This window comes from Sus scrofa, chromosome 2 (assembly GCF_054392235.1).
Source record: "Sus scrofa isolate SSC_HxYL_T2T_F1_AM1 chromosome 2, Sscrofa_HxYL_maternal_Yorkshire_Landrace_v2.0, whole genome shotgun sequence".
Lineage (NCBI taxonomy): Eukaryota > Metazoa > Chordata > Mammalia > Artiodactyla > Suidae > Sus > Sus scrofa.
In genome coordinates this window covers 99,486,695-99,504,230 of record NC_139384.1, presented here as the reverse complement: position 1 = coordinate 99,504,230, position 17,536 = coordinate 99,486,695, and the positions used below count along the sequence as shown (strand labels likewise).

General features: G+C 40.9%; 2 protein-coding genes across 3 annotated transcripts in view; one reads left to right on the top strand and one right to left on the bottom strand.

The window, feature by feature from the left end:
• The window catches only part of SERINC5 (serine incorporator 5), a 203,092-nt gene that overhangs the window by 21,633 nt on the left and 163,923 nt on the right, over nucleotides 1-17,536 (top strand). The window lies entirely within an intron of this gene.
• Nucleotides 6,433-9,811, bottom strand: SPZ1 (spermatogenic leucine zipper 1). Of its 2 annotated transcripts, XR_014838149.1 has the most exons (2): nucleotides 8,204-9,756; nucleotides 6,433-6,979 (listed from the first exon to the last, which is right to left on the bottom strand). XR_014838149.1 is itself a non-coding variant. In XM_005661518.4 (1 exon), exon 1 carries the CDS (start codon nucleotides 9,474-9,476, stop codon nucleotides 8,355-8,357), a length of 1,122 nt encoding a protein of 373 aa, XP_005661575.2. In that variant the 5' UTR covers nucleotides 9,477-9,811; the 3' UTR covers nucleotides 8,032-8,354. The 2 variants fall into 2 exon arrangements, 1 of the variants encoding a protein (XP_005661575.2); XM_005661518.4 differs by lacking the exon at nucleotides 6,433-6,979 and having other exon boundaries at nucleotides 8,032-9,811.

Sequence of the window (17,536 nt, the reverse complement as noted above, 5' to 3'; positions counted from 1 at the left end):
TTCATAATTGCCAAAATTTGGAAGCAACCAAGATGTTCTTTAGTAGGTGAATAGATAAACTATGATACATCCAGTTGATGTAATATTATTCAATGTCAAAAAGATATGACCTATCAAGTTATAAAAAGGCATGGAGAGATCTTAAATTCATACTACTAAGTGAAAGAAGCCACTCTGAAAAGATTGCATGATCCAAATTATATGACATTCTGGAAAAGGCAAAACTATGGAGACAATAAGAAGATCAGTGGCTGTTAGGAGTTGAGGGGACAGAGAGGGAAGGGAGAAGGATGACTAGGCAATGCATAGGGAATTTTTAGGGCAATGACGGTACTTTGTATGATACTATAATGGTGGATACATGCCATTATACATTTATCCAAACCAATAGAATATATAACCCAAGAGGGAACCCTTATGTAAACTATGGACTTTAGTTGATTTAAAATGTGTTGAGGAGATCCTGTTGTGGCTCAGTGGATTAAGAACCTGGATAGTATCCATGAGGATGTGGGTTTGATCCCTGGCCTCCATCACTGAGTTAAAGATCCTTCATTGCTGTGGCTGTGGCATAGGCCAGCAGCTGCACCTCTGATGTGACACCTAGCCTGGGAACTTCATATGCCATAGGTATGGCTCTAAAAAGGCAAAAACAAAAAACAAAAAACAAAAAACAAAAAAAAAGTGTCTATATAAATTCACCAATTATTACAAATATAAATATACTACCCTGCTGGGGAATGTTGATAACAGGGAAGCCATGCATGTGTAGGGGCAAGGTATACATGGTAAATCTCTGTACGTTCCTTTCAATTTTGCCATGAACCTAAAACTGCTCCAAGAAAAAAAATCTTTAAAAAATTAAACTGAAGAGTTACTGTCGTGGCTCAGCGGTTGACAAATCCACCTAGGATCCATGAGGAGGTGGGTTCAGTCTCTGGCCCTGATCAGTGGGTTAAAGATCTGGTGTTGCCGTGAGCTGCAGTGGAGGTCACAGATGAGGCTCAGCTCTGGCATTGCTGTGGCTGTGGTATAGGCTGGCAGCTGCAGCTCTGATTCCACCACTAGGCTGGGAACTTTCATGTGCCTGGGAACTTGATTAAACCTGATTTTGACACCCTGCAGGATTGTGGTTTTCTTGCTTCTGGTGTCTGCCCCCTGGTGGATGAGGCTGATCTAGAGGTTTTGACGTGCTTCTTGGTGGTAGGGGCTGGTGCCTAATTAATGGTGGGTGGAACTGAGTCTTGGCCCCTCTGGTGTAGGGGCAAATCCAGAGGCAGCTGTGTGCTCTTTAGTCAGTAAGCAGTCTGTCTGCTGATGAGTGGGGCAGTGTCCTGTTTGACCTGAGGCATCCTAACACTGGTGCCTGCAGGTCATTGAGTGGGACTAGGGCTTGGTGATAATGAGCTAAGATGTCAAAAACAGCCAGCAGCAGTGTTCATGCAGCTGTATGTTCCCCACTATATCTGACACCAGTATCTATGTCCACAGGGTGAGCCACAGCTGCCCTACCTCTCTAGGGGATTCTCCAAGACCCAGCAAGCATGTCTGTCCCTGGATCCCACTGCATGAGATATTTTGTGTGAGCCCTTTCAGAATGAATTTCTCCCAGTCCTGTGGGACTCCTGCAATCAAGCCCAACTGGCATTCAAAGCCAAATGCTCTAGGGACTTGTTTTCCCAAAACTAGACCCCCAGGCTGGGGAACCTGACCTTGGGCTCAGAACTCTTGTGGGTAAACCTCTGCAATATAACTTATCTCCAGTTTGTGGGTCACTCACCTGAGGGGTCTGAGATTTGATTATACCAAGAGTCTGCCCCTTCTACCCCTCTCGTGTTTCCTTCTTTTTTTTTTTTTTTTTGTCTTTTGTCTTTTTAAGGCCTCACCCACGGCATGTGGAGGTTCCCAGGCTAGGGGTTTAATCGGAGCTGTTGCTGCCAGGCTACGCCAGAGCCACAGCAACGCCATATCCGAGCGGTGTCTTTGACCTACACCAGAGCTCATGGCAATGCTAGATCCTTAACCCACTGAGCAAGGCCAGGGTTCGAACCCACAACCTCATGGTTCCTAGTCTGATTCGTTTCCGCTGAGCCACGAGGGGAAACCCTGTGTCTCCTTCTTTATGTCTTTAGTTGTCAAACTTTTCTGGTATGTTCCAGTATTTTTCACTGACGGTTATTCTCTGCAGGTGGTTATGATTTTGGTGTGCTCATGAGAGAAGTGAGCTCAGGGTCTTTCCACTCTGCCATCTTGGCCACTCTTCCTGTACAATTTTATGGAGCATCTGAACTGAATGCTTGAAAATTGAGTACGAAGACACTCACACTAGGGAGTTCCCTCATGGCTCAGTGGGTTAAAGATCTGGCATTGTTAATGTTATGGCTCTGGTTACATATGTGGTGCGGGTTTGATCCTTGGCCTGGGAACTTCTGCATGCTGCAGGCAAGGCCAAGAAAAAAAGACACTCATACTAGGGCTCAAAATGACACAGTTACTATCAGACTTAGAATAAATCTATAAAGAGAACAGCCAACTGTTAGTAAACTAATTCTCCTCTGGTCACATCTTAACCCTGAAGCCAAGAAAACTAGTGAAATTCAAATCAGTTATTTTTTCTTCAATAAAGATATTTTGTGAGAGAGAAGGATGAAATAAATGACCAAGATAATCTTTGAGTTCAATGAATTAAACTTGGTGGGTTATTTTTAAAAAATTAGCTGGAATTAGCCTATTGTTTGCCCATTCCCACCACTGCAAAGATGGACCATGTTTCTTCAAAGTGGGAAAGTTTTTAGCTTCTTTCTGGCCCTGGAAGGCAATAGGAAACTACTGGGACCACCCAGTGGTAGAGGACCAGAGGACAGGGGCATGTCCTCAACTCAGTAGGAAGAATCAGGGGACACTCACGCCTGAAGCTGCCTAGAGCCTCAGAGCCCAAAATACAGCAGCCAGGACCAGGCAGCACTACTGAGTCTATAAAGCAATGATAAGAATGCAACCACCAGAGTTCCTGTCGTGGCTCAGTGGTTAACGAATCTGACTAGGAACCATGAGGTTGTGGGTTTGATCCTTGGCATTGCTCAGTGGGTTAAGGATCCGGTATTGCCATGAGCTGTGGTGAAGGTTGCGGACGTGGCTCAGATCCTGCGTTGCTGTGGCTCTGGTGTAGGCCAGTGGCTACAGCTCCAATTAGACCCCTAGCCTGGGAACCTCCATATGCCTCGGGAGCGGTCCAAAGAAACAGCAAAAAGACAAAAAAAAAAAAAAAAAAAAAAAATGGTTTCAAAATGTCAGTGGATTCAACAATAAGAAAGTCACATCAGTAAGAATTCCAGTGTAAGGAAGGGAGGCAAGACCAGAAAATAGCAGCTAAGGAGTCTGTAAAATGGGCTGCTTTGGATGAAAAAGAGTGAGAGCTGATGTTCTCACCTAATAAAGTAAGGAGTTAAGAACTATAGTTTATAACTAATGGAACAAAACAAATATTTCAATGTGTTGTTAATAACTGCAAAACAAAAACAAAAACTGGAGTTCCTGCTGTGGCACAGTCGGTTAAGGATTCAGCGTGGCCACAGCTGTGGCACAGGTCTTAGTTGTGGCTCAGGTTCGATCCCTAGCCCAGCAACTTCCACATGCCACAGATGCAGCCAAAAAACAAAAACAAAAAACTGCAGAGGTTGAGGAACAGGAACTGAGAACAGCAATGTAACTTTTTTTGGAGAGGAAAGTAACAGAGTTACATCTTCATCTTTCATGTCAAAAGAAAATACCTAAAGGTATTAGTTCAATAAGTAACTATGTGAACATTTTTACAAAAGTGGAGGTAACCAAAGGAAGACCAATTAACAAAACCAGTTAAAACTAGTGGCCCATGGACACCAGAGTTTATGTGAAAAAACAGGGTGGAGGGGAACTACTTATTTTCTTCATAAACTCATCAGTTTTCTCATCTGTAAAGTGGAGACAATAGTACCTGCCTTTTAGATTGTTATCAGGATTAACTGAGACAATACATGTAAAGGGCTAAGAGGGGCACCAAGTGCATATTAACCATTCAGTTTGTTCAATTATTTATCTTTAATTTTTAAAAAAACTATTAAAATATTTGCATATGTTACTTGATAAAGAAATTAAAAAGCTGAGGAACTGGAGATATTGATGTCAGTTGCTTTTTTCTAGATTCTAGCTAAAGTGGGAGACAGGATATAGGAACAGCACTTCTGTTTTAAGACTACAGAATACTGAATTTGCTTATAGATGAAAGGACAGGAACTAATAGCAAAAAAGAGGTTAAAGGTACAAGAGAGAGGAGCTAACTGACAAGGTCCTTGAGATTTTTATCTGGAAAGGCAAGGCCTGAGGCCTGAGGAGAAACTCACAGGGCTACAAGATTATGAGATTAGGAACAATGGTTTATTCATCCTTGTGACTTCAATCCTTAGCATAATGATAGGGATGAAAAGAATATTTTACCATAAATTCTTCTGAATCTCTTGAATTTTGAATAGATATGTAAGTACCACCCATATAAGAAAGAAAGAAAAAATTAGATTCAAATTATCAAAGTACTATAAACAAAGGAGCCTTTGTTTAAAAATCCTCTAGTTTATAATTACTATTCCCTTCTTTTTTATCACTTGGATTTTGTTTCCATCTCTATTTTCCCCCAAAATATCTATTTTGTATGGTATTCTAGATAAAGAAACTTTAAAAAGTTTGCCACAGCCACAGCAAAGCAGGATCTAAGCCATGTCTGCCACCTTCACCACAGCTCATGGCAACACTGGATCCTAACCCACTGAGTGAGACAAGGGATGGAACCCAGAACCTCATGGTTCCTAGTCGGATTCATTAACCACTGCGCCAAGACAGGAACTCTAAGATTTAGTAGCTTTCGTGCAAAGCTTATTCTTGTTATATTCTTGTACTCACAAGATGCTTCTATACAGATATTTTTATTGAATTTGTATAGAATCGGTATATCTAATCTGTGGTAAAATTAAATAATAGGATAATTATCTCAAATGAAATATTAAATATAAAATTATATTTATATAATAGGATAATTATCTCAAATGAAATACTAAATATCATAAAATTATATTTAGTATATTATTATATTAAATATAATAAAATTATATGTAATATTTCCTATAATTCTTTAATTTTATTTTATTTATTTATTTTTTTATTTATTTTTATTTATTTTATTTTATTTTATTTTTTTTGTCTTTTGTTGTTGTTGTTGTTGTTGTTGTTGTTGCTATTTCTTGGGCCGCTCCCGCGGCATATGGAGGTTCCCAGGCTAGGGGTCGAATCAGAGTTGTAGCCACCGGCCCACGCCAGAGCCACAGCAACGCGGGATCCGAGCCGCGCCTGCAACCTACACCACAGCTCACAGCAACGCCGGATCGTTAACCCACTGAGCAAGGGCGGGACCGAACCCGCAACCTCATGGTTCCTAGTCGGATTCGCTAACCACTGCGCCACGACGGGAACTCCTATTTTTTTTTATTTTAAAATTTTTTATTAAAGTATAATTGATTTATGGAGTTCCTGTCATGGCACAGTGGAAATGAATCAAACTAGGAACCATGAGGTTGCGGGTTCAATCCCTGGCTTCGCTCAGTGGGTTAAGGATCTGGTGTTGGCATGAGCTATGATGTTAAGTCACAGACTCAGCTTGGATCCCGAGTTGCTGTGGCTGTGGTGCAGGTCAGCAGCTATAGCTCCAGTTCGACCCCTAGCCTGGGAATGTCCATAAGCCATGGGTGTAACTCTAAAAAGTAACAAGGGAGTTCCCGTCATGGCTCAGTGGTTAACGAATCTGACTAGAAATCGTGAGGTTTCGGGTTCGATCCCTGGCCTCGCTGGGTGAGTTAAGGATCCAGCATTACTGTGAGCTGTGATGTACGTCGCAGATGCGGCTCAGATCCTGAATTGCTGTGGCTTTGGCGTAGGCTGGTGGCTACAGCTCCGATTCGATCCCTAGCCTGGGAACCACCATATGCTGCAGGTGCAGCCCTGGAAAAGGCAAAAAGACAAAAAAAAATAAAATAAAAATAAAAAGTAATAAATAGGAGTTCACGTCATGGCTCAGTGGTTAACAGATCCAACTAGGAACCATGAGGCTGTGAGTTCTATCCCTGGCCTCGCTCACTGGGTTAAGGATCCAGTGTTGCCGTGAGCTGTGGTGTAGGTCGCAGACGAGGCTCAGATCCCAGGTTACCGTGGCTGAGGTAAGCTCCGACTAGACTCCTACCTGGGAACCTCCACATGCTACGGGTGTGGCCCTGGAAACGACACACACACACACAAAAAGACCCCCAAAAAGTAATAAATAATTAAATAAAAAGTAATAAACGAACAAATAAATCCCTCCAGGGGCTAGATAAGTCCAGTGTCTCCCTTTATAACCCAGAGATATTTCAGAATCCCAGGCCTCAGCTCAATTTATACTATAAACACCCACCTCTAAAAGTTAGGTAAGTCTTTTGAGCTCTTATTATCTATAGCTGTAAAATATCTTTTAGAGTTTGCATTTAGTCCAGGATCTCAAGTTTCCATAAAACTTGCTTAAGAAGGCCGACGGTACACAAAAATAGTTTCCACTCCACTGTGTTCCAAAATTAAATTCTTCCTCTGCCTGGGCAACATGCTTACCCAGCTAAAAACCTCATTTCCTAGTTGCTTTCAGATAGATGTGGCCTTGTGCCTGAATTCTCACTGGAAATTTCATTTCTAGGTATGGTGCTACATATAATCTAATGCTGAAACTATGATTACCTCGAGTTTGTGTTGTGTGCAACAGGTGTTGCATATTGTAGTACTTATCTCAAAAATTTGAAAATCCTGCGGTTCTCTTGTGTGTTTGTGGTGGTACCAGGGGACTTTGGCGCAGATCTGAAGAGTTAGCCACTTAACATTTGACAGATAAATGACACTGACAGAATTTGTTCAGGTAATGCACATGAGCAAGCTGAAATACAAGAATGATTGGGCTCAGTAGTGTTGTAGTTTCTCATTTCATTCATTTAGCATCTCCTGTGTGAAATTCCTCTTTGGAAATGGAATAAGACAAAGTCAGAGACTGACAGGAACACTCATTTTCTTGAATGTAAAAAAATGAGGATTAAAAAAAAAATGAGGATTAGTTGTATAACTAAATGGGCTTTCCCAACAAATAGTGACAAATCCTCTCAGTTTTCCTCTATCCTAGAATGTATTGATTTTACCTGCATGCCTAAAGGATATTTTCACTGAGTGAGTAATTCTGGGTTGACATTTCCTTCAGTTCTTCAAAAATGTTCGTTTCCGGAGTTCCCGTCGTGGCGCAGTGGTTAACGAATCCGACTAGGAACCATGAGGTGGCGGGTTCGGTCCCTGCCCTTGCTCAGTGGGTTAAGGCTCCGACGTTTCCCCGTGAGCTGAGGTGTAGGTCGCAGACACGGCTCGGATCCCGCGTTACTGTGGCTCTGGTGTAGGCTGGTGGCTACAGCTCTGATTGGACCCCTAGCCTGGGAACCTCCATATGCCGCGGGAACGGCCCAAGAAATGGCAAAAAGACAAAAAAAAAAAAAAAAAAAAAAAAGTTCAACTTTTCTAACAGATCTTGCTTTTTTCCTCTGGGTAACTCTACTGCCCCCTAGCTGGAGTAATGAGAGGAAATTTTCCAGTACAGAACAAAATCTAGATAAATGAAATCTATTCTTCTATTCTAAATAAACCAAGCTGTCCTTCTCCAAGGGCCTCTGCTGCCTGATATGCCCACCGTCTACTAGCCAAGGAGCAAAGAGCAGTACTATTAACAGTAGATCTAGGGGATAGGGAGATTTATGAAAAGAATTATTTAAAGGTGGTTTATGAGCATTTCTTTTTACTCCACTATTACCTGCACTTCAGTGGATAATAAATAGGAAAAGGAATGTGCATTTGGAAGGTGAGTTTAAAGGTTCATAATTAAAGGGTTACATAGTTTTCCCCCCCAGAACTTCACCCCAAGGTCATTAAATAAAGAAGGAAAACCTTTCCTTTGTTTGTTGTGGTTTTTTTATTTAGATCATTACTTACTGGACCTGCAAATTCTCACTTTTGATTAAAATGTCATAGAATCTCTATCTAATAACTAAAGAAACAGATTGTAAAGATGATGAATATGACAAAAAATTGACAGTAATGGTCATTGAGGACCAGACTTACGTACCTACTGAGGTAATGAATAATGCTGTGTTAATCTTCTTGCTCTGTAGTTCTTGGTTGAACCAACAGTCTCTCCTAGGTTTGATGATTGATTATGCCTGGAGCTACTATAGTTTTTTGAAGAATTGCTTTTTCTTCTACATTCGATATTTTTTTTAATTTAGGCTGCTGGCTGGCCTCTTTTTTCTTATAAGAGCTCTTCTTGCAAGATGAGTATTGAACAGGTTATTACGAGCTTTCTTTTTATGACAAGCATCTAGGCTTCTATAGAATTGGTCTCCTTTTTGAAATGTACCTTCCATTCTTTGCATGTTTTGCTTGTATATTTTGACCTTCTCTGCCTCTGATAGCTTCTGTTCTTTCTTGTTTGGCTCACAGTCTATTTGACTTGGCTCCTCTTGTAGAGGTTCCTCTTTCTGATGATGGAGTTCCTTGAGAAGCTCTACTCTCTGCTCTAAGATTTGACATTCATTCTCCAGCAAAGCTGCAATCAAATGCAATGAATATGTGTCTTGTTTCAGTTTCCTCACTTGTTCTTCCAGCTCATGCTTAGCTGACGTCTCACTATCTGGTTGAGTTTGGGACTTGGCTCCATCATTTTCAAGAGTTTTTATGTCTTTCTGAGATTTCTGATAGGATTTGATTAGTTCACTAAGTTCTGTATGTTGCATGCTCCAGTGGTCTGCTTCCTGCAATAACTGCTCCATGCTGTTCTTCAGTTTGATATTTTCTTCTTGAACGTGAGGGAGCTCGTACCTTGCTTTTTCCTTACTTAGGTGAGTTTCACAAAGGCCTCTTTTTTCCTCTGAACAATTTACCAAATCCTTTGCAAAACCTTGCACTGTGTCCTTGGAGTTCTGCTTTTCTGACATCATCTCCCGTTTCTTTGCATTTTCTTTCTCTAGGTCCAAACTACCAAGCAGTTTTTTCAACAGTGTTTCATTTATTTTACCAAGTCCTCTGATTTTTTCTTTAAGTTCTGATACATCCTCAGAGATACTGGTTTCCTCCCAAGATTCTTTTGTTTCTTTGACCTTCTCTTCATAACTTGTCATGTTTTGAACAATATCTTTAATTTCTTTTAAGAGATCATCAAATTTCCTTGCAATTCGTTGTTCAGTTGCTTCATGGTTACTATTTGGGGGGGAAGGTAGAGGACTGCAGGAGACAGGGGGAAGTGATCCAATTTCAAATAAGGCAATGACAACCTTTGGGTCCAAAGACTCTGCTTTGAGATTGGGAGGCTTAAGTGTTTGGGAGGGAGTGGGCACTTCCATCTCAGCTGAGGTAGTTGGGCTGATGACTAGGGCACAAGCAAAGCAGAAAACCTTAGAGATTCCAGAAAGGGAAGGTGGTGGTCCTCTGTGCAAATGGGTAGAAAAAAGTGGAACCAAGCAGACATCAGAGATCACAGTTCAGGTCTGAAACCAGGAAGATGATGTTTAGGTGGAAGGTTACATCTCAGAAAACCTAGGGGGAAGGAGGGAGGGAAAGGAGACCAGGAGCTAGGGCTCCATCTCTCTTCCTCCAGGCTTCTGGGGTTTATTTCTCGACCCCTGGCAACCAGGTCTTTATTCTGTCACTGCACCATTGTGGCCTGTCCCCAGATTCTGTTTCCTTTGGGTCACAATAAAAGCCTTTTAAACGCTCACCTGGTGATTCAAAGTCAACCTAGAGGTACTCTCCACTCCAGAAAGATCTCTGCATCAGTCTTTCCCTCCCTTTTCTAGGTTTCTGTTCATCTCATTCAATGACTTTCTTTTTCATCCTATTCAGTGACTTTCCCCTCATCCTCATCACCCACAATCCATTCTCAACTATGGGATATTTTTCTACCGCCTAAGTGCATGACTAAGAGAAGTCTTTCCTTCTTTCATCCACCTGGAACCCTCTCTCCCCCTTTTCTTTTGCCTTTTTAGGACTGAACCCACAGCATATGGAGGTTGCCAGGCTAGGGGTTGAATTGGAGCTACAGCTACACCACAGCCACAGCAATTCGGGATCTGCGACCTTCACCACAGCTCGTGGCAATGCCGGATCCTGAAGCCACTGAGTGAGGCCAGGGATTGAGCCTGAGTCATCATGGATACTAGTCAGGTTTGTTACCATTGAGCCACGCTGGGAACTCCCTGGAACCCTTCTTGCTCCCGTTTTAGAACTGCTCCTGCAAAAGAAAGTCATTCTTATTAAATAGACCCCAAAAGTGCTGCAACCTTTCTGTGATTTTAGGGAAATAATGTCAGGAATCAGTCTTGAAAAATATTCTGCTGCAATGAGAAGAGACTATCTAAATGGTTTCTTAACAACACAATTACAAACTGAGACTTTTCTTGGCCTAGGAAGTTTGCTCCGAAATTATTTGATTATATCAGGGGATATAACTTTCATTACTTTTCATAAGAACTTGTTTAAAGTAGCCTAGTTTGGGAATTCTCCTGTGGTGCAGCAGGTTAAGGATCTGGCATTGTCACTGCAGTGGCTTGGATTGCTGCCATGACACAGGTCCCATCCCTGGCTTGGGAACTACCACATGCCAAGAACGTAGCCATAAATAAGTAAATAAATGTTTAAAACAAAATAAAATGGCATGATTCACCTAAAGTATTTGAGACAGGTAAATCCTGTAGAGGTTTATAGAGAAGTAACTGAAGAATATCAAAACTAGTGCACTCTTTTCTCTTTGTCTTTAGGAATCAGGACCTTGAGAATATTAAGTTCAATCAAAGGGAACATTCCTTAAGTGAGACTTTGTCTTGGCCTTCAAAATCTTGCTAGCAAGGCACTTCATTAACTAAAAGTTTACAGAGTTCCCTTTGTGGCTCAGTGGTTAACGAACCTGATTAGGATTCATAAAGATGTGTGCTCAATCCCTGGCCTCACTTAGTGGGTTAAGGATCTGGTGTTACTGAGAGCGGTGGTGTAGGTGGCAAGATGAAGCTCAGATCCTGCATTGCTGTGGCTGTGGTGTAGGCCAGCAGCTGTAGCTCCAATTTGACCCCTAGCCTGTGAACTTCCATGTGCTGGGGGTGCAGCCTTAAAAAAAAAAAAAAGTTCATATATATATATATATATATATATATATATATGAACAAGAAGTTTGCTTCCAATCTTAAGGGGAAATTCATTATCTAGCAGGATTGGGGTTTTTTTTTCCCCTTAGAGAAATTTATGGTTTTTTTTTTTTCTTTCACAGCTCCCAGCCAACTCATTTTGACTTTGGTTTCCTTGAGTGTCATCTTGCAGCCATCTGGGCTCAGAGCCAAGGCCTTGTGACCATCCACAGATGCAACAATGTTGGTCTTTTTTTTCACTTGAGGAAGAAACACTTTTCTAACCCACACAATGATACCATAGAGGCTAGCGTTTGCCCTTATGCTTTAAATCCATTTCAAATTGGTCAGCATTTTAATATTTTCCCTTTGACTCAAGCTATTATTTAAGATAGTTTTTAACTCTCCAAGACAAAGAAATGTTTTTATTCCTGATTTGGTAATTAAAATTAATTTTTAGTTTAAATGTCTTATAATCAGAAAATATATTTCTTTCTTTCTTTTTTTTTTTTTTTTTTTTTTTTTTGCTTTTTAGGGCTGCACCTGTGGTATATGGAGTTTCCCAGGCTAGGAGTCAAATCAGAGCTACAGCTGCTGGCCTACACCAAGCCACAGCAATGCAGGATCTGAGCTTCGCTTGCGACCTACACCACAGCTCATGGCAACGACAGATCCTTAATCTACTGAGCGAGGCCAGGGATGGAACCTGCCACCACTTGGTTAGTCAGATTCATTTCCACTGTGCCACAATGGCAACTCCTATTTCTACTTTTGGAATTGATATTTTCTCTTTGGCCTAATAGATTATCAGTGTTCATGTGTATTTTGTGGATACTTGAAAGAAACTTCATTCTCTATCTCCTTGTGCTTGTAGTTTTTGGATGCTTTTGGACATAAATCTGATAATACACTTGTCTTTGATTTTTCTGGAAACTGGTTTGAAGGGACCCTGTCAAGATACCAAGAGAATTCTCTTTTTATCAAAGGGAGATTTAAATATATCCTTCCTCCTTAAAAATATAATGCATTTCAAATAACATTTTGGTGGATTTTACTCAAATTTGCGTTTACCGTAGATGCTGAAAGATAATCAGAGTGGGCTTCTTTATTGACTCATACTCCCGGTAGATAACTGTGGATGTTAAACACATTTGGATTGTCTTACTGTTGCTAACTACTAAGTGACATATAGCTTCGTGACTTTTTAAAAATATGCAAAAAGGAGAAAAAGCTATTAGAAAACTTGCATAGAATTTTCTCTCTTTTTAAAACCAGTTTTCCTTAACAGAAACATAAATCATGGAGTTCCCTTTGTGGTGCAGAGGAAATGCATTCCACTAGTCTCCTGAAGGATTCCAGTTGATCCCTGGCCTTGCTCAGTGGGTCAGGGATCTGGCTTTGTTGTAAGCTGTGGTATAGGTTGCAGACACAGCTTGGATCCTGAATTGCTGTGGCTGTGACACAGGCCAGCAGCTGTAGTTCAATTCCACCCCTAGCCTGGAAACGTCCATGTGTTGCAGGTACAGCCCTAAAAAGCAAAATACACACACACACACACACACACACACACACACACATATATATATAAACAAAAATACATATGTGTATAAATCATATCAAAGTATACATGATGTCAACATGTCTTATTTCTAGTGGTGTTAACCTTGGTCCCTTCATTAAGTAATATCTGCTGGGTTAAACTATGATAAAGTTACTGTCTTTGCCTTTGTAATTGACAAACATCCTGGAGAGGATGTTTTGAGTTTCTCCTCAAACTTTTGCCTATACAGTATATTTTTGTGTATGGAAGTGAATCTTGCCTGGAACAATTATTACAGTGATGATCTAATGGTAGTATTCTATTTGTCATTCCTTTTATATTTATTGATTGGAATTATTTTGTAAAGAAGGACTATCTCTTTTCATGTATTTACTTGTCTATCTTTTTATTTTATTTTATTTTATTTCGTTTTATCTTTTTAGGGCCACACCTGTGGCATATGGATTTTCCCAGTCTAGGGGTCTAATTGGAGCTGTGGCCAATGGCCACAGCCACAGCAACGCCAGATCCGAGCCTACACCACAGCTCATAGCAACACCGGATGCTTAACCCACTTAACGAGGCCAGGGATTGAACCTGCAACCACATGGTTCCTAGTCGGATTCATTTCTGCTGCGCCATGACAGGAACTCCTATTTATCCTTTTTATTCATTCATTCAATCACTTATGTGCTTATATAACTATGAACTCATGGATATTTATTTTGTTTGTGGGGGTTATAATTGAATATTGTCATTTTCTTAATCAAATATGTGTGAATAATTTTAATGTGAAAATTCTGGTATAATGAAATATATTTTTATTTTGTGTTGTTGTTCTACTTGTTCTACTTGTTAGTGTGTTTGTTTTTTCAAACCAAAGCATAATAGCTCAGTAACGATGGCTATTCAAGGGTTAGACTTTATATTTATAAGGCATTCTACGCAGGGTGTGATTTTTTTTTTTTTCTTTTTAAGACCACACTTGTGGTATATGGAAGTTTCCTGGCTAGGGGTCCAATTGGAGCTGTAGCCGCCAGCCTATGCCACAGACACAGTGACACCAGATCCAAGCCACATCTGTGACCTACACCACAGCTCATGGCAATGTCAGATCCTTAACCCACTAAAGGACGCCAAGGATCGAACCTGCGTCCTCCTGGATTCTAGTCTGGTTTGTTGCTGCTGAGCCACAGCAGAACTCCCACAGGTTGTGATTTTAAGCATAAAGACCTGTATGATTGTTTTTACAGGTATTGGTGAAAATGTGTTTAGCCATTTTAGAGGACAAATCGAAAATGTGAGATTTTATTCAAAGAAGCCAAATATAGATGTATCTGAATGGATCTATTAAACCCTTTTCCTCAATCTAGCCTCTTCTCTTTGACCACCAGATGGTGCTGTGGGCCTTTAAAATTACTATTACCACCACACCCACCCATCCTGTCTTTTTTTTTAGTTTGGAACTCTAGAATGAGTGGAACCATGGGGATTTTCTTATTCACAGTCTTATTTTTGAAGAGTTTGAAAGTGGAAATTCTAAGTGACTTGCTCAGAGTTAGCTAGTTGTGATGAGAACTGGAACTAGAGTCCAACCCTCCTGCCATAACCTGTTAAACTTGCATGGGAAGCAGGGTGGGCTGTGGAAGAATGTTTAAATGTCTGCTAAGTATTATATAGGAAAAGGGTTATGTGAAAGAAGAGGTTTTCAAAGCTGCTGAGACTGGCTTGTTTTACAAGAACACTGGCAAACAGACCTATATAATACAAATGACTTTTTTTTTTTTTTTTTTTTGGGTCCTTTTAGGGCCGCACCCTGGCATATTGAAGTTCCCAGGCTAGAGGTCAAATCAGAGCTAAAGCTGCCAGCCTAGGCCACAGCCACAACAACACCAATCCGAGTGGTGTCTGCAATCTACACCACGGCTCGTGGCAATGTCGGATCCTTAATCCACTGATCGAGGCCAGGAATCAAACCCACGTCCTCATGGATACTAGTTGGGTTCAATACCACTGAGCCATGATAGGAACTCCGCAAATGGCATTTTGACTGAAGAAAATGTGACCCAGGGACACGAAAGAATCTTTGTCAGCATTTCCCTTAGAGGCAGTATTTCAGTATTGGCTAATTCAATGTTGGCAGTGACTTTATAGAACAAAACTGCTGCAAATAACGGGAGTGGCTGTATACAGGGAAAATTTTAATTTAAAAAAAGTGCAAAACTTCATTCAGTAAACTATGAAGTGTTGTTGAAAGAAATTAAAGATCTAAATAAGAGGTAAAAGTATCTCATGTTCATGGATTTGAAGACTTGATAGCAAACTGATTGAAGACTCAATACAATTTTATCAAAATCCCAGCTACTTCTTTTGCAGAAACTGACAAGCTGGTCTTAAAATTCATATAAAAATTCAAGGGAGCCAGAATAAATAACCAAAACATTCCTGAAAAAGAAAAACAAAGTAGGAAAACTCACATGACCTGATATCAAGACTTACCCTGCAAGAGTTCTTGTCGTGGCTCAGCGGTAATGAAGCCGACTAGTATCCATGAGGACATAGGTTCAATCCCTGGCCTCGATCAGCAGGTTCAGTATCCAGCATTGCAGCTTTGTGTAGGTCACAGATGCATCTCAGATCTGGCGTTGCTGTGGCTGTGGTGTAGGCCAGCCGCTGCATCTCTGATTTGACCCCTGGCCTGGGAACTTTCATATGCTGCAAGCTCTAAAAAGACCAAAAAAAAAAAAAAAAAAAGACCTATTCTGCAGCATGCAGAAGTTCTTGGGCCTGGGATGGAAACCTGCACCACAGCAGCAACCAGAGCCTCAGCAGCGACATCACCAGGTCCTTAACCTACTATGGCACCAGGAAACTCCAGTAGTAGTTGTTTTAATCAAGGGTTATGGGAGTTCCCTGGTGGCCTAGCAGTTAAAGATCTGGCAGGTTCTTTAACTGCTGTGGTGCGGGTTCTTTCCCTGGCCTGAGAACTTCCGAATGTCTTAGAAATCCACCCCATCTGCACCACCAAAAAGGATTATCAATGTATGCTAAAACCAGTGGGTGAAAATTTGATGAGAAACAAGATATTTACATAATCTCAAAGCAGCTTTCATACTCTAGTTTCTCTTCAGATTGTATAAATCTTTCACCTTTTTTTCAAAGCATCTTTCCAAAGATACTTATTAATAGCAAAAGGAAAGAATAATAATTTTATAATAAAGAAATCAGGCAGTCACCACCTTAACTATGGGATTGAAATTAACATCACCAGTTATGGGGCAGATAAAATTTTCTGGGAGTTTCCTCATGGCTCAGCAGGTTTAAGAATTACCCTAAGTGGAGTTCCCGTCGTGGCTCAGTGGTTAACAAATCCAACTAGGACCTAGGAGGTTGAGGGTTCTATCCCTGCCCTTGCTTAGTGGGTTAAGGATCTGGTGTTGCGGTGAGCTGTGGTATAGGTCGCAGACACGGCTCGGACCTGGCATTGCCATGGCTGTGGCATAGGCCGGTGGCTACAGCTCCGATTCGACCCCTAGCCTGGGAACCTCCATATGCCGCGGGAGCAGCCCAAGAAAGGGCAAAAAGACAAAAAAAAAAAAAAAAAAAAAAAAGTATTACCCTAAGATATAGGAGTCAAGATAGGGTGGTATTGGTGAATGGATAGGCACATAGATAGCTGGGACAAAACAGAAAGCTCTGAAATAGATCCTGAGCTTTACAGTCAACTGATTTTCATCAAAGAGAAAAGCCCCCCCCCAAAAAAAATGGATTTCTTTTGCGGCACAGCAGGTTAAGGATCCAGTGTTGTCACTATAGCAGTTTGAGCTGCTGCTGTGGTATGGGTTCGATCCCTTGCCCATGAACTTCCACATGCTATGAGGGTGGCCAAAAAAAAAAAAAAGATGCTTGGTATTGTTTGTCATTATGGAAGGCAAATTGCAAAACAGATGAATGAGATGCCATGACATACCATTTGAATATTAAAAAAACAAAATGAAACAACTCTGACAATACCAAAAATAAGAAGTACCCTATCTTTCATTGCTAGTTTGAAGGCAAAAATAGTACAGGAGCTTTAGAAGACAATTTCCTGGCTTCTTATAACGTTAAATATGGACTTACCATATGACCTAGCAATCATGCTCCTAGGTATTTAACGAACTGAATTAAAAACTTAGGCTTAGACAAAAAGCTGCATGTGGGGTTCCTGTCATGGCGCAGCGGAAACGAATCCGACTAGGAACCATGAGGTTGTGGGTTTAATCCCTGGCCTCGCTCAGTGGGTTAGGGATCTGGCGTTGCTGTGAGCCGTGGTATAGGTCACCGACACGGCTCAGATCCTGAGTTGCTGTCGCTGTGGCATAGGCCTGCAGCTGTAGCTCTAATTGGACCCCTAGCCTGGGAACCTCCATATGCAGCAGGTGCAGCCCTAAAAAGCAAAAAAAAAAAAAAAAAATTAAAAAAAAGCTCCATGTGAATATTTATAGCAGCTTTATTCATAATCACCAAAAATTGGCCAGAAATGTATAATCTGAATATAACCACAAGAAAACATCAGAAGAACAAAAATCGAGGGACTTTCTATGAAATGGACTATATTCTTCAAAAAAAAACCCTCAAGGTCATGAAAGCAAAGACTGGACCTGTTTAAAAGGAATTAAATGGCATGCAACTAAATGCAACGTGATTCTGGGCTGAATCCTGAACTGGAAAAAATTACCATTAAAAGACAGTAAATTATATTTGA

Coding starts and splice junctions, on each gene's coding strand:
- SPZ1 (XM_005661518.4), bottom strand. CDS start 9,476: ATGGAAGTGCCCACTCCCTCCCAAACACTTAAGCCTCCCAATCTCAAA.